Below are 13,947 nucleotides of genomic sequence, written 5' to 3' on the forward strand. Positions count from 1 at the left end.
GGATTGGAGGGGATTGGAGGGGGTTTCAAATCCCCTTGGTTGTTTGGCAGCATAAAGCAACCGGGGATTGCCAATCCAGGGGGTTCCCAATCCCCTCTTTGAGGGGTTTGTAATCCAAGGTGAGAGCTTGGATTACACCTAAAATCATTTCAATAGTTGCATGTATAAATGTATGTCAGTGTACACTATCATTCTACTGGGCACATGGCCCACTAACGATGATCAACACCGTCCAAACATTGTTCATGTAGATCAGCACCGTCCAAATATTGTCCAGCACCATCCAAACATTGTCCATATTAATCAACGGTTAAAAATCGTTGGTTAGTCACTCGGACATGATCTTGTGCCTGCGGTCCATCTGAGACTTGGAATTTCATCATTTTTAGGCAAAGCATATATTTTAGCGGGCTTATCACAACCATAGTGTTAAAAATTATATATCTCACTAATTGGGGATATTAAAGTTGATTTAGTAATTAAATTCAAACCCCCATAAATATACCATGTATAGGTATTTTTGAATTAAAGTTGATTCGCACTCCAGGGTGCCAAACACACCGAGAGGATTGCCAATCCAGGGGTTTCCAATCCTGGGGGCTGCAAATCCAGGGGGTTCCAAATCCACGCTCCCAAACAGGCCCTAATTAGTGTTTACCTGCACCAATAGTATGACACAGACATGAATGAAGAGGAAAAACAAATATTACATGGATCCAAAACTTCCGTGACCCCCAGACGGTTTCATTGGTAGACATTCAATCCCCCACAACTTTTTGCATGTGGTCCATTTGATCTTTGGTTGTTTTATTTTTCGATTCAAGACTTAGGATGTGCTCGCCAAAAAAATGGACGGTTGGGATATAACACATACATCATGATGGGACCCACGGAACTTGGTGAGGTCGATGCCCGCCATATTACCGGTGAAAGTGGATTGCGTATTGAGTAACTTGTTAGCATAAGGGCCTGTTTGGGCTGTGGGATTAGAAGAGATCAGGTGGGATGGAATTCAAAAAACATAATTGTTACCCATGGCAGGGAATGTCCCCTGTTGCCACGGGATAAGATTAATTCCAATGCTCTGTTGGTAATACGGTGGTACATTGAATAGATATACCCACCATCATTTGAAATTACCGAGAATAATACACATGTGTTGTATCTAAACCGTTTATTTATTTTGTAACCTCATTTTATGACATGGGCCTAAAAATGAGGTAGATCCAAAACTTATGTGGCCCCAAAGAAGTTTTCAACGGTAAGTATTCAATCCCTATTGCTTTCTATGGTGGGGTCCACTTGAGCTTTAGATTTACTTGATGTTTTGGCCCATGCTCTAAAATAATCTCAAAAAATGGGTGGACGGTGTGGATATAGCCCACACATCATGGTGGGACCTACACAACTTGCTAACATTGAGTGAAATTGGCATGGGACCCATTGCAATTCCATCTAATATAATTCCCACCTAATTCCGTTCTTCCCAAACATGGAGTGGAATTGGCACAGGACCAGATGAAGCCCATCCCACCTAATCCATTCTAATCCCACTGCCCAAACAGGCCCAAGCGTACCGAGTAAACTCTGCGGGGGGCCACTGTCATTCATGCATTTTTTATTTTTTATTTTTTTTATTTTTTTACATAAAACCTTGCTTTTTTTTCTTTTTTTTTTTTTAGTCAAAAAAACCTGAATTTCATTCCGACAAGGACGATATACACGGCTGAAAGCTTTTCGGGACGCCCCTAGTTCAACAAAAAAGAAACTCGGAGGGACTCATCGTAAAGACTATACATGAACCCTCACGCTGATGGACCCAAGCCCAACTCTATCTAAAACCACCTTTCCCCTAATTTCCTGAGGGAAATCCCTCATTGCAAAATACAGCCGGTTCCCTTGAAGAAGGCTACCTTGGCGAGCAAGCCCGTCGGCCGGGGCATTCCCTCCTCTCTTAATACGGGTGAAACGAAAAAGACTTCTCTGCTTGATGTGGGAGATGCGGGCCGCCCAATGCTTCCACTTCTAGCCCACGAGCAAAGCCCTGTTAAGAGAATCCACAACCAGCTTTGAGTTAGGCTCCACTGGGACCTTCCAAAGACCCTTACTAGCGCACATAGCGGGCCGCTCAACGCTTCCACTTCCAACAGGGACGTCATTCATGCATTTTATCCGCTCCATCCATCCATTTTAATAGATAATTGTATGGGTTTAGCAGAAAAATTAAGTCTATCCAAAGCTCAAATGGACCACACCAATAGAAACCATGTGAATTGAACGTCTACTGTTGAAAAGTTCTCAGGGGCCACGGAAGTTTTAGATCAAGATGATATTTGTGTTTTCCATTCATCCATGTCTAATTGATATTATTAACAGGTGGGATGACAAATAAACATCACTGTTGGCGTTACAAAGGTTTCAACGGTGGAAATTAATAAGTCCACTGTTTCCTGTGGTATGGTCCACTTGAGCCGTGGATATTCCCCAGGCTCAACACCTAGAATGATATGTAAAACCGGATAGAAGGCGTGGATAAAACACATGCATTAACGATGGGCCCAACTGAGTTTACTCGATACAAGAAAAGCGGCCTGACTAACTCAGTACCCAATCCGATTTCATTGCTGGTGCACCGTGGACCAGCCAATCCGCTTTCGAGAGATACTATTTGGTCGGGAAAACGGATTGGCTACTCCCCCGGCACCATCCAATGGCTGGCGCAGTTGGTGCTATGTGGGGCTCACCATGATGTATGTGTTTCATCCATGCCGTCAATCTACTTTTACAGATCACTTAACGGTATGAGACCAAAAATGAGGTATATCCCAATCTCAATTGGACCACATTACAGAAACAGTGTTAAATGAGCCTTGACCATTAAAAACATTTTGGGGGCCATAAAAGTTTTGGATCAAGTTGATTTTTGTTTTTTCCTTTCATCTGGGCCTGTATGACCTAATCAACAAATTGGATGTCAAATAAATTGTACACTGGGCCTTGGGAGGATTTTAATAGTGGATATCCAATCACTATTGTTTTCATGTGGTGTGATCCACCTAAGATTTATAGCCTTAAAAAGATCTTTAAAAATGGATGAAACATATAAATCATGGTGGGGCCCACATAGCACCGACCACCAGCCATGGGGCTGGTGTCAGGGGAGTAGCCAATCCATTTCCATTTTGTCGGGCGCGGATTAGATACTACAAGGTCACTATCCAAATCGCTAGTGAGGTGACGTCACCCAACTCCGTGGCCCCCACATCCATACCGTCCATCCATTTGGAGAGATCATTTTATGACATGGTAAAAATAATGAGATAGATCTAAAGTTCAATTGGACCCTGCCATAGAAAATAGTGGGGACAGTGACATCCACTATTCAAAACTTCTTAGGGGCCACAGAAGTTTCCGATTAAGATTATATTTTTGTTTTCATTTCATCTATCGCTATGTTAATTTATGAATAGGTTGGATCTAAAAAATACATCACGGTGGGCCCTATAAATGTTTCAACGGTGGGTATGAATCATCCCACGATTTTTTGTGGTTGGTCCACTTGAACTTTAGATCTATATCATTCTTTTTCTAATACTATAAAATGATCTCTACAAATGGTTGTCCGGTATGGATACAACACATGCATCATAGTGGGGTCCACAAAGCTTGGTGATGCCACTTCAGTAGCAATTTGGCTACTGACCTTGTCAGTATCTCATCCGCGATCCCATTTCGTCGGACGCTGAGTGGGGAGTCGGCTACCAAAGTGACGTCACCAAGTTCTGTGGACCTACTATGATGTATGTGTTATATCCACGCCGTCAATTCATTTTAAGATATCATTTTAAGTCGTGAGCTATAGTACGAGGCAGATAAAAATATGTAATAGACCCGGGGAGAGTGATTTCCACAGTTGAAACTATCCGAAGCCTATCATAATGTTTATTTGAAATCCAACTTGTTCAAAAGTTAAAAAAGATATGAAATGATAGAAAACACAAATATCAGCTTGATCTAAAACTTTCATGGTCTTTAAAGTTTTTAATGGTGGGCATCACTATCCCTAGTGTTTCCTGTGCTGGGATCCACTGGAGCTTTGGATTTAACTCATTATTTGGATATTGCTCTAAAATCATCTCTCCAAATGAATGGAAGGTGTGGATACAAAACATACATTATGGTGGGGCTCACAGAATTTGGTGACGTCACTTTAATAGCTGGTCTTCCTGCTCAACCGGTCAGTAGCTAAACCACGCCCCATTTAATCAGTATTTTATGGGGCCCACCATGCTCTCTTTGATTTATCCATGCTATCCATACCTTTCTCAAGATAATTTTAGGGCTTGATTTCAAAAATGAGTCAGATCTAAATCTCAGGCGGACCACACCACAGAAAGCAACAATTGAATGTCCACGGGTAACTACTCCAAATCCATGGAGCTTCAAAGGAATCCTCACTCGAATCCATGGGGGATGAAAACAAAAATAACTTATAATAATTCGAAATAAACTGATTGATGATTGAAAAAAATGAATTTAGAATATTAAATAGTGAATTCAAACCTAGGATGAAATTTCAAACTCAAACTCAAACTCAAACTGCCTAAAAACGTGACTTTTATATATAATCATAATTCTTACTAGACTTCATGGTTTTAGCCTAACCACATTATTCTCCTAATTTTTCTAACCACTTTCCAAGTTGGGTACTACTCTTAAAACTCAAATGATAAAAAATTATGATCCTATTAAAACTTAATATTTTTAGTAGATACAGAAATAAAATGAACTTTATCATCTATTAACTTTAGACTATTTAAAATTTACCATATCTATGAACTTTATCAACAAATAATGGGTTTTACAGTTGGCCGGTTTAACTTAGAGTTAACGTATTCCACGTGAACAATTTTTAAATGCCTGTGTGTCAAGCGTCATACAATGCCCGATTATTATATATTACTACCCTTTTGTATGGACCATATCCATGTTTTCACTGCTAGAGAAGATAATCCATGTTTTCACTGCTAGAGAAGATAACGTGTAAGAGAGAGAGAGAGAGAGAGAGCAATGGATTACTCCACCATGTTATTCCCATGGACCTTGATAGTGCTGGCATTCATTCATATTCTGTTACTCGCAAGAAAGAGATCATCTTCTAATGGCAAGCTCCCACCAAGTCCCATCTCACTTCCCATTGTGGGAAGCCTCCTCAAACTCGGCAGCAAACCCAACGAATCACTCGCTCAGCTCGCCAAGACATATGGCGCACTAATGACACTTAAGCTTGGCTCGGTAACCAGGATCATCGTTTCATCATCGATCATAGCCAAAGAGGTCCTTCAGAAAAACGATCACTCCTTCACCGGTCGACCTGTCCTGATGCCTTCAGTGGACTTGGATCCTACACATCATCCTCTATAATCTGGTCACAGCCAACAACACATTGGCGAAAGCTACGGATGATATGCAATACACAAATGTTCACAACAACAAGGCTAGCAGCCAACCAAAGCCTTCGCCGCTACAAAGTGCAAGATCTAATCATTCACATGCATGAGCATTGCCTAGCAGGAAGACCAGTCCATATTGGCCAAGCCATCTTCGCTACCATCTTCAACTTGATCTCTAATACCATATTCTCTATAGATTTGGTAGATCCCGACTCCGATTCTGCGCAAGAATTCAAGGATGTAGTTTGGGAAATTATGAAAGAGAGTGGAAGGACGAACCTAGGGGACTATTTCTCAGTGCTGAGGTTGATCGACATACAAGGCATTAGGCGTCGCACTACTGGCTGTTACAAAAAATTGTACAGAATTTTCGATGAAATGATTGCCCAACGAACATTATCTAGATCGACATTATCTGATTCTCCTAGAAGAAATGACTTCCTCGATGTGCTTCTCGATCAGAAGGATAAGAATGACTTTGAATTTTCCTACGATAATATCAAGGCAGTACTTGCGGTACTTCTCACTTCCTTGACACATTTTTTTTTTCGGTCAGAACCATAGTTTAAAAATATGACTCTACTCGTTTCCGAAACTTAGGTGAGTTTCTCTGAAGTTTTTTCAGCACTACGTGTTGACCAGCTTGATTTTTTTAATTTTTTTTCCTTCCATTTTCTTTAAAATCTGGTCTAGTGGAGTAAATTCATCTGAGTCTAGTCGATTTTTTTTTTAATTTAAAATTTATTTTTTATTTTTTGGAACGAATTGATCTGGTGCTTGTGTGGCAAGTTGCTAATCAAGGAGGATTAGACCAAGGCAATCCACATGATTAGAACTCCTAATTATGTTATTTTTCAATTGATTTTGAAAAAAACTCTATTAATATTTCTGGCTATATTATTTTTTAAAATAGTTTCATAACATTTTTTTTTCCAGAAAAATGGGAGCAAAACACCTGTAACTTTGTTGGGCAAAACACAAATTTACAATTATTCAGTGAGCCCCACAAAAAAGGGGGCCACACCTAAAACTTCTAAAATGCAAAGACTATAATTAGGAGTAGAAGAAAACGCATAAACAGGAAGCCACACAAAACACGGACCAAGAAAGACCAATAATAATAATAAAAAAAAGATAAACAAGAAAGTAGGACAGAAAGGGGACGGACCTCCAGCTGCACCTTATACAAGAGCTAACAGGTCAGGTAACTCCCAGCCCCAAAAATAAACCTCTAATAACCAGCTTACTCACACAGAGAGTCTACCACAATAGCATTCACAGCTTCCCCTGCAACCTGCAAAAAGCACCAAATTCTTCGCTTTCCAATTAGCACACATCCTCCTATACTAATAAATCAGCCCACCATCAGCAAGCCTCAGTTGGACGTACCGGCACCCACAACAAAGGACCAATTAATAGCAAGAAAACTTCAAACAAGACATTCAGCCCATGTCTGACCCTTCAAACCATTCAGCTCATTATTTAAAGGGTTGTAATTTCATTTTTTATTACCATGAATCAAATTATTTCGAATTTATTATGAATTATTCCTGATTTTATCCCTTGTGGATTCAAGAAAACTCTGTGATGAGTTGAGATAGCTCCGTAGATTTGTAGGTATTCCTCGAGGAAGACAGTGATCCACCTCATCACGTCCCTCCCTGCACCATTGGCTTTCACAATGTCAACTTGAAAGCGACTCGAAGTTGGTGGTAAATGTCATTAACTCCAACTCCCCTCCGCCTCGGGCTATCTGGAATTAGTGGGTGACTTGTAAGGAAAATCTTCGAATACTTAACATCCAGCTTTCTTATGTGCCAAGGGAGTCTAATTCTGTAGCTGATGGATTAGCCAGGCTGGGTAGCTCTAGATTAGGCAAAACATTTTTTAGTAGCAGGGCTGATCTTCCCCGTGAAGTTAGAGCAGCTATGCTTGACAGTTTGGGTCTTGGTTCCATCAAGAAAAATGTTTAGCAGGCGTGGATTGGCTTCTGCCCATACATGTGTGCATCCTTGCCGATTTTCTCCTTTCCCGTCTTCCTTCATTTTCTTTGCAAAACCAGTATTCATCGAGGCAGGTGGTGCCTATCTCTACCTTTTGGTGGGGTAGTAAGGTGGCTACGTTAGCTGTCTGCAGTCCCCCCTGGTTTCACCCCCATCTTGCTGCGAGTTCTTATATTTGCTGTGGTCGTTGCTCTTTAAGGTGTTTGTTCCTCTATCCTGATCCATAGCTATAGAAGCTAGGACCTTTTGGCATAGTCATGGATTGCTGGTACATTCTAGATTTTGTTGATGGTATTTTCACTTTTATTGTAAATTTTCTCTGTTAGTCGGATGGTTAGGCTTCTATGATAGGTGAGCCCTGGATTGGCTGCGGTGCCCGAACCCATCTACATCCATTTTCAGATCAACAGAGTTACAGGCGGTGAGCTCCCACCTTTCTCAAATAAATAAATAAATGAAAATAAAAATAAGAGAGCTGACATGCCATCTAATGCACAGTGGGGTCTTGTTTTAATGGCATATTAAAATACAAGGTCATGTTTCTGCTAAATATTTTCCAACATGAGATTTGGACACATCCAAATATAACTATACTAAAATTGCATCTAGCATCATAATATATTAATTTGACCAAAGCATTATAGGTCCCAATGCATCAGAGCATCAGAGCATGATTAGTGTCGTGATGTGCTATGCAGGGCTCATGGTGCAGTTTTCTTGAATGTTGATATTGAAAGAAATCACAGCGGATGGATGATGCATAGAACATTTACATATTAGAAAACAGAAAATGTTTAGTGGAAAAATCGAACATCAGTCAAAAATATCATACACTGATTAGATGAATAGAATAACCCAATCTAGAAAAGCTTTAACTCATATTCCATAGATGGAGAAGTCATCATATCAACAGCCAGGATCACTGAGTTATGAGCCCCACTTGCTAAAAAAATGGAAGCATCAAGGGACTGTTAATGTTCAAATGCCTTAGGAGCTTTAAAAATGCTGTGTTTGCCATATAATTTCTGCGTTGGTTTATATATTTCATTTTTGCTTTCTCTTTGTTATAAATCGATGCAGTTTCAATCATCAGGATCTATTTATTGCTGGAAGTGAAACAAGCTCAACCACTGTAGAATGGGCCATGGCAGAGTTTCTCCGCAACCCAGATTGCATGGCAAAGGCTCGAATGGAACTTACGGAGACAATTAGCTCAGGACAACAAGTGGAAGAGTCAGACATCGACTGTCTCCCATATCTACAAGCCATTGTGAAGGAGACCTTGCGTTTACATCCACCAATTCCATTCATTTTTCGCAAAACTATAATGGATGTAGAAATAAGTGGTTTTGCCATACCCAAGAACACCTGTGTTCCAGTGAATGTTTGGGCAATAGGGAGAGATCCCGACGTTTGGGCTGACCTACTCTCCTTCTTGCCCCAAAGGTTTTTGGGGAGTGACATTGACTTCAAAGGTCAAGATTTCGAGCTCATTTCGTTTGGATCGGGCCGGAGGATTTGCCCAGGCTTGCCACTTGCATTTAGGATGGTCCATCTAATGTTGGCCTCTCTTCTGCATTCGTTCGACTGGAAACTTCCCAATGGAATGATGCCATATGATATGGACATGAGCTCCAAGTTCGGCCTCACTCTACAATTAGCTGCCCCTCTTTGTGCTATCCCTATGCTAGATGGCTAGCATTGCCTAGATAAGTAAGTCTTGTTTCATTTCCAATTTTCACCACATATGTGGTTAACTATCATGAAATAGGGCCAAGAATCTTGAGGCCACACCATGGATGTCTCCTGGTGCTGAAATGGTAACGTCTTTATGATTCTAGACATTTGCTCTATGAACTTTTGTTCCCCCTGGATTCTGCAACATTGATTTGGGCTATATTTTCCTCAGGCAGTGGTTGAAATGCCCTACAACTAGTAGGGAGCTTCTTAATAGAGGGAATCTGCCATGCATAGTTTGTTTATGTATCCAATTCAATGAGTTTCATTGTTGAATCAGTTCTTCAGTGTATTAATCTAAATCTTAATTAGCAAAACTCCATTTTCAACTCTGTAATTTTGAACATTACCTGTATAACTGCTTTCATGTTTGAAACTCTCTGTATTTCAGAATATGAGCAAAAGAAGACACATTAGAGAAACTGAATTACACGTAATTTTAAAAAAAAAAAAAAAATCATTTATTTGAAGAAAATTTTAAGGTGATTTTAAAAATTACAGATTGGTGGTCACCATCCATTGATGGTATTCAGTAAATGGAGAATTTTAGTAGAGATGGACCTAAATCAATCAGCAATGATTTTACTAAAATATCATGTGGGGGTAAAATTCAAACACCAAACCTCAAGTTAGAGAACCAGGCTATTAAACCAGTGCAGTAAATATTATTCCATTGTCATCATTTTCTATTTTAGGTTATTTAGTGATTTAAAATATTTATGAATATTCCTTTTAATTTAATAGTTTTAGTAAGTGTTGAGTCATGTAATTTCAAGACTTGATAGAGTCTTCAAGTTGATCCGAGTCTACTCATATGGAGTCAAGTTTTCAGGTTTTTTAACTAGGGTTTTGACATATACCACCTTTCCCTTTTGCTAAATGCCAAAAACACATATCTTTCTTTTGATTATTCCTAAATGATTCTTCCTCTTGCCTTTAGATGGAAAACACCCTACCATTTCTTTTTGGACAGAAAAACTAATCATATAGAGGTTAATAAACTGACATTTGTAAATGATGTTTCTGCTGTTATTATAAATAATTCCCCAAACCTAACTCCCCCTTCATCCAGACCCTCTTATGCAACGTACAATCCACTCAACTTTTGAATCTGGTTAATTTTTTTAGTTGTCCCCTAGCCTTGACAAAATGCAGCTTTGTAACTAATGAGTTAGCTTATAAAATCTATATTAGGCCCCTTGGCATATGAAATGTTTCCATAGTGTGCATCCTCATTTCCATTTTTCTCGTCTGCCCACACCAAAATTGTAGATAGGGCTGATTTTTTAGCCTTGGCCTTAATAAGGATGTCTTACATTGGGCCCAACAACACCTCTACTAGGGATGTAACTTGGGTGGCAAATTCCAACTCACTCAAACAACTCCAATCAAGTCACTTAGTGATTGCTTTTTATCAGACAAAATCAAAGTGGGAAAGGTGAGTTCCAAGAGAGTCAAGCAACACTCAACAAGCCACACAACTGGTCCACAATAATTTATTTCAGTTTTTATATTCATAATTTGTAAATGCATATTACTATTTAAATATTCTTATTAATTTAAATATCAAGTCAAGTCGAGTTTAGTCTTTGAGTTGACCCAGATGCGTCAGAAATTGAGTCAAAGTCATGTTTACAGGTTTTTGAAATATGATCCTAACCAGATGGATTTCCTTTATGCTCAACCCTAAGCCAACACAACTTAATTAACCTAACTCATATCCAAGTTTGCTCAATCAGAACCCAGCCCAATCTCAAATCCGGTTGGAGATTGGAGTTTTCCAACCTTAACCTAACCCTATTGGAGTGTTATTATTGGATGTCTTAAATCTATTCAGAAACAGTCTGTCAATGTCATCGACAAACCATTTGATGCCATCGAGCACCGTTCGATCCCATCGAACAGTTGCTCAATCCCATCGAGAATTTTCAGATTTCCTTCAGTTGGTTGCTAGATATCTTAGGTGTCATTATGATGACATCGATGAGTGTTCGATGACATCAAAGGTCAAGTTTGATGCCGGTGAAGATGGTTTGTTGCAAACGAGAATTTTTGAAATTCCATGTTTTGTCTCTGGACAGTTTTGATGTAATTTTGATGACATCGATGTGGATTCGATGACATCGAAGTCCCATCGAATGTATGTGCAAGGTTGCAAATTTGCGGGATATGTTTTCGATTTCGATTGAAACTCTTCCAAAGGCTGTATATTTGGGTGTAATCGGGATTGGAAGGTATCAAGGTATTAAGGGCTTTCAAATTCAAGGGTGTAGCTTGGTGATTGATTCGAATTTGTTCGGATCATGTATTCTCTAAACTCTTGTAACTTTCTGCTTTCATAGTAATTATTTGTCACTTTGTGCAGTCATTTTTTAACAGAAAATGTTTTTCCACATTAAAATCGTTGTGTTCTCATTATGCTTGCTTGGTGCGATTGGATTACTCCACTTGATTCATTTCTTCGTGCTTCCACATCCCCCAATACGGAGGACCCTGAACACGACCCATCCTGACCAGAACTGGAGCTCGGGTTGACCTGATACCGAGTTGCAGCACAGCGCTCTACACTGCTTGTTGGATTCCTTTTCCAAACGATAACAGAGTACAGGCACTCTGTTAAGGCAAGTAAGGTGCGACACAGTAGGATGCATATGAACTGATGACGTTCTGCGGGCAACAACGCAACCAGTGACTAGTGAAGAAAACCAATTCCATGAAAAAGGTAAAACCCACCGAGAAGATGACCTGGAAAAAAGGACGGAACAGTATGCTCATCTGGTGGGCCACACTGATGGAATCAATAGAGAACCAATAGTTTGATGAAACATATATACAGCTTCTGCCCACCTTGTGAATAGATCAGCTTGATTTTTTATAAGCATAATCCACGTGGTCATTCCTACCGTCTTAATGGTAATGAATTCTTATATGAATGGCATTATCAGAGAACATATGGATGGTACCAAATGCTTTCAATGTTATAGATCATTTTAGATCATGAGCCCAAAAACAAATCAGATCCAAATCCTAAGTGGACCATATGACATGAAACAGTGGTGATTGAACGCTCCACCATTAAAAGCTTCCTACACCCCGCTTTAATGTTCCATAAGTTTTATTTGCCATCCAACCTGTTGATGAGGTCAAAAAGATCACGATGAAGGTAGAAACCAACTATCACCTTGATCCAAAATAAAAAATAAAAAATTAGCCCACAAGAAGTTTTCAATGGTCAATCACCATTGTTTCCTATGGTAAGGTCTAAATCTGTTTCAGTTTTCAACTCATACCCTAAGGCCGACAGTAAGGGCAGTACCATCTCCAACAAGGGCCGGCAGGGAGGCAACAACCGGAATAAGATAGCGACAGCTCGATAACATATCACGATACGGATTCGCTAAGCTACCAGGGTGACCAACAGCTTATCAAATTGGATGGATCAGAGGAGTTATCTCAACCCTGGAGATCACCAAGAGTAGGGAAGAAACCTTTAGGGGTAAAGAAGTCATTGAAACTGATAAAAGGAGCAGAACCGGAAGAATGGAATGGGAGGCTGAGAAGGTTGAAGAGAAGGGCCGTTAATTCTGTCAATGTTACCGATGGGTAGTGCTTTAATATGGAATGCCCATTGTGTAGCCAATACATCTACCATAAGGACAGCGAGCAGGATCATTTGAAATCACAATCCTTGGTTTTTGGCTATTTTGGAGCCTATGGCAAGGGAGGAAAGAAGAGTGGGGTTGGGATTAAAGCTCGGTTTTCACTCTTCTCTCTCCAATGCTGCATAAGGGGGGGAAATTTTAGCTTTTTTATAAGAATAGTTTAACCGTTTCTGTTGCAGAGAAATCTAACCAGATGCTATCTTTGAATGTTCAGGTTCAAAATTTCCCTCTAACCTTTCATCTTTCCATTATATATGTTAAATGTTCTAGAATACAAAGGAGGGAATTATGGGAAGATTTAGCTCTGTGGCGAGAAGTTCTACCAGAACATGGGTGGTGTGCGGAGATTTTAACGTGGTGTAGCCAACACGGGGAGGCGAGGCAGTAGGAACCAAGATCTCAACAGCTCCTCTAAATTTGCAGAAGCCATTGAAAATGTAGGTTTGATGGATGCAGGGTTCTCTGGAAACAGGTTTACCTGGTGTAAAAACCAAGCTGGAAATGCGCGGGTTTGGGCAAGGCTCGATAGGGTGTTATGCAACAGGGATTGGGAAAATCTTTTTCCCTAGTTTAAGGTGAAGCACGTGCCTTGAATGAGCTCTGATCATGCGCCTCTGCTGATGGTGTTCCTCATGGTGCCCTAATCAACCGCCAAGCCCTTTCGGTTTCAGCGAATGTGGCTTCTTCATGATAATTGTGTTCGGGTGATTAAGGATGCATGAGAAGGTGAAATGTCGGCCCATCCTATGGTGAACGTGATGTTGAAAATCAAAAAGGTGAAGCAACACCTAAAGGAATCGAACAGAGATGTGTTTGGCAATGTTTTTCAATAGCTAAAATCTGCCGAGCAGGACATGGAGGAGCTGGAAAATCGTGCGCGGACCCGACAGAAGATATCAGCCAGAAAACACTGACTGAAGCTAGACAGAGGTTGGCCCATATGGAACAGGCAGAGGCCTGGAACAATTGGCTCGAGGAAGGAAATCACAACACAAAATTTTTTCACCAGACAGACACGGAAAGAGTTAAAAGAGCTAGTATCGAGGAGATTCCACTGGAATCAGGGATAATGACAGCAAATCAGGCTATAAT

The 13,947-nt window shown here is 40.2% G+C and overlaps 1 protein-coding gene across 2 annotated transcripts in view; it reads left to right on the top strand.

Moving 5' to 3' along the window:
• Positions 1-5,017: 5,017 nt before the first annotated feature.
• The window catches only part of LOC131250995 (geraniol 8-hydroxylase-like), a 96,511-nt gene continuing 87,581 nt past the window's right edge, over positions 5,018-13,947 (top strand). Inside the window, exons 1-2 of one of the 2 annotated variants that reach the window (XR_009173545.1) lie at positions 5,018-5,969; positions 8,550-9,257. Coding sequence is in view for 1 of the 2 variants with exons in the window: in XM_058251423.1 (XP_058107406.1) it covers positions 5,463-5,969; positions 8,550-9,155 (1,113 nt within the window). In the remaining variant the exon portion in view is untranslated. Of the gene's footprint in view, positions 5,970-8,549; positions 9,531-13,947 lie in introns of those variants that run through there. The other variant, XM_058251423.1, reaches the window with a different exon arrangement.

The sequence above is a fragment of the Magnolia sinica genome, chromosome 7 (assembly GCF_029962835.1).
Source record: "Magnolia sinica isolate HGM2019 chromosome 7, MsV1, whole genome shotgun sequence".
Lineage (NCBI taxonomy): Eukaryota > Viridiplantae > Streptophyta > Magnoliopsida > Magnoliales > Magnoliaceae > Magnolia > Magnolia sinica.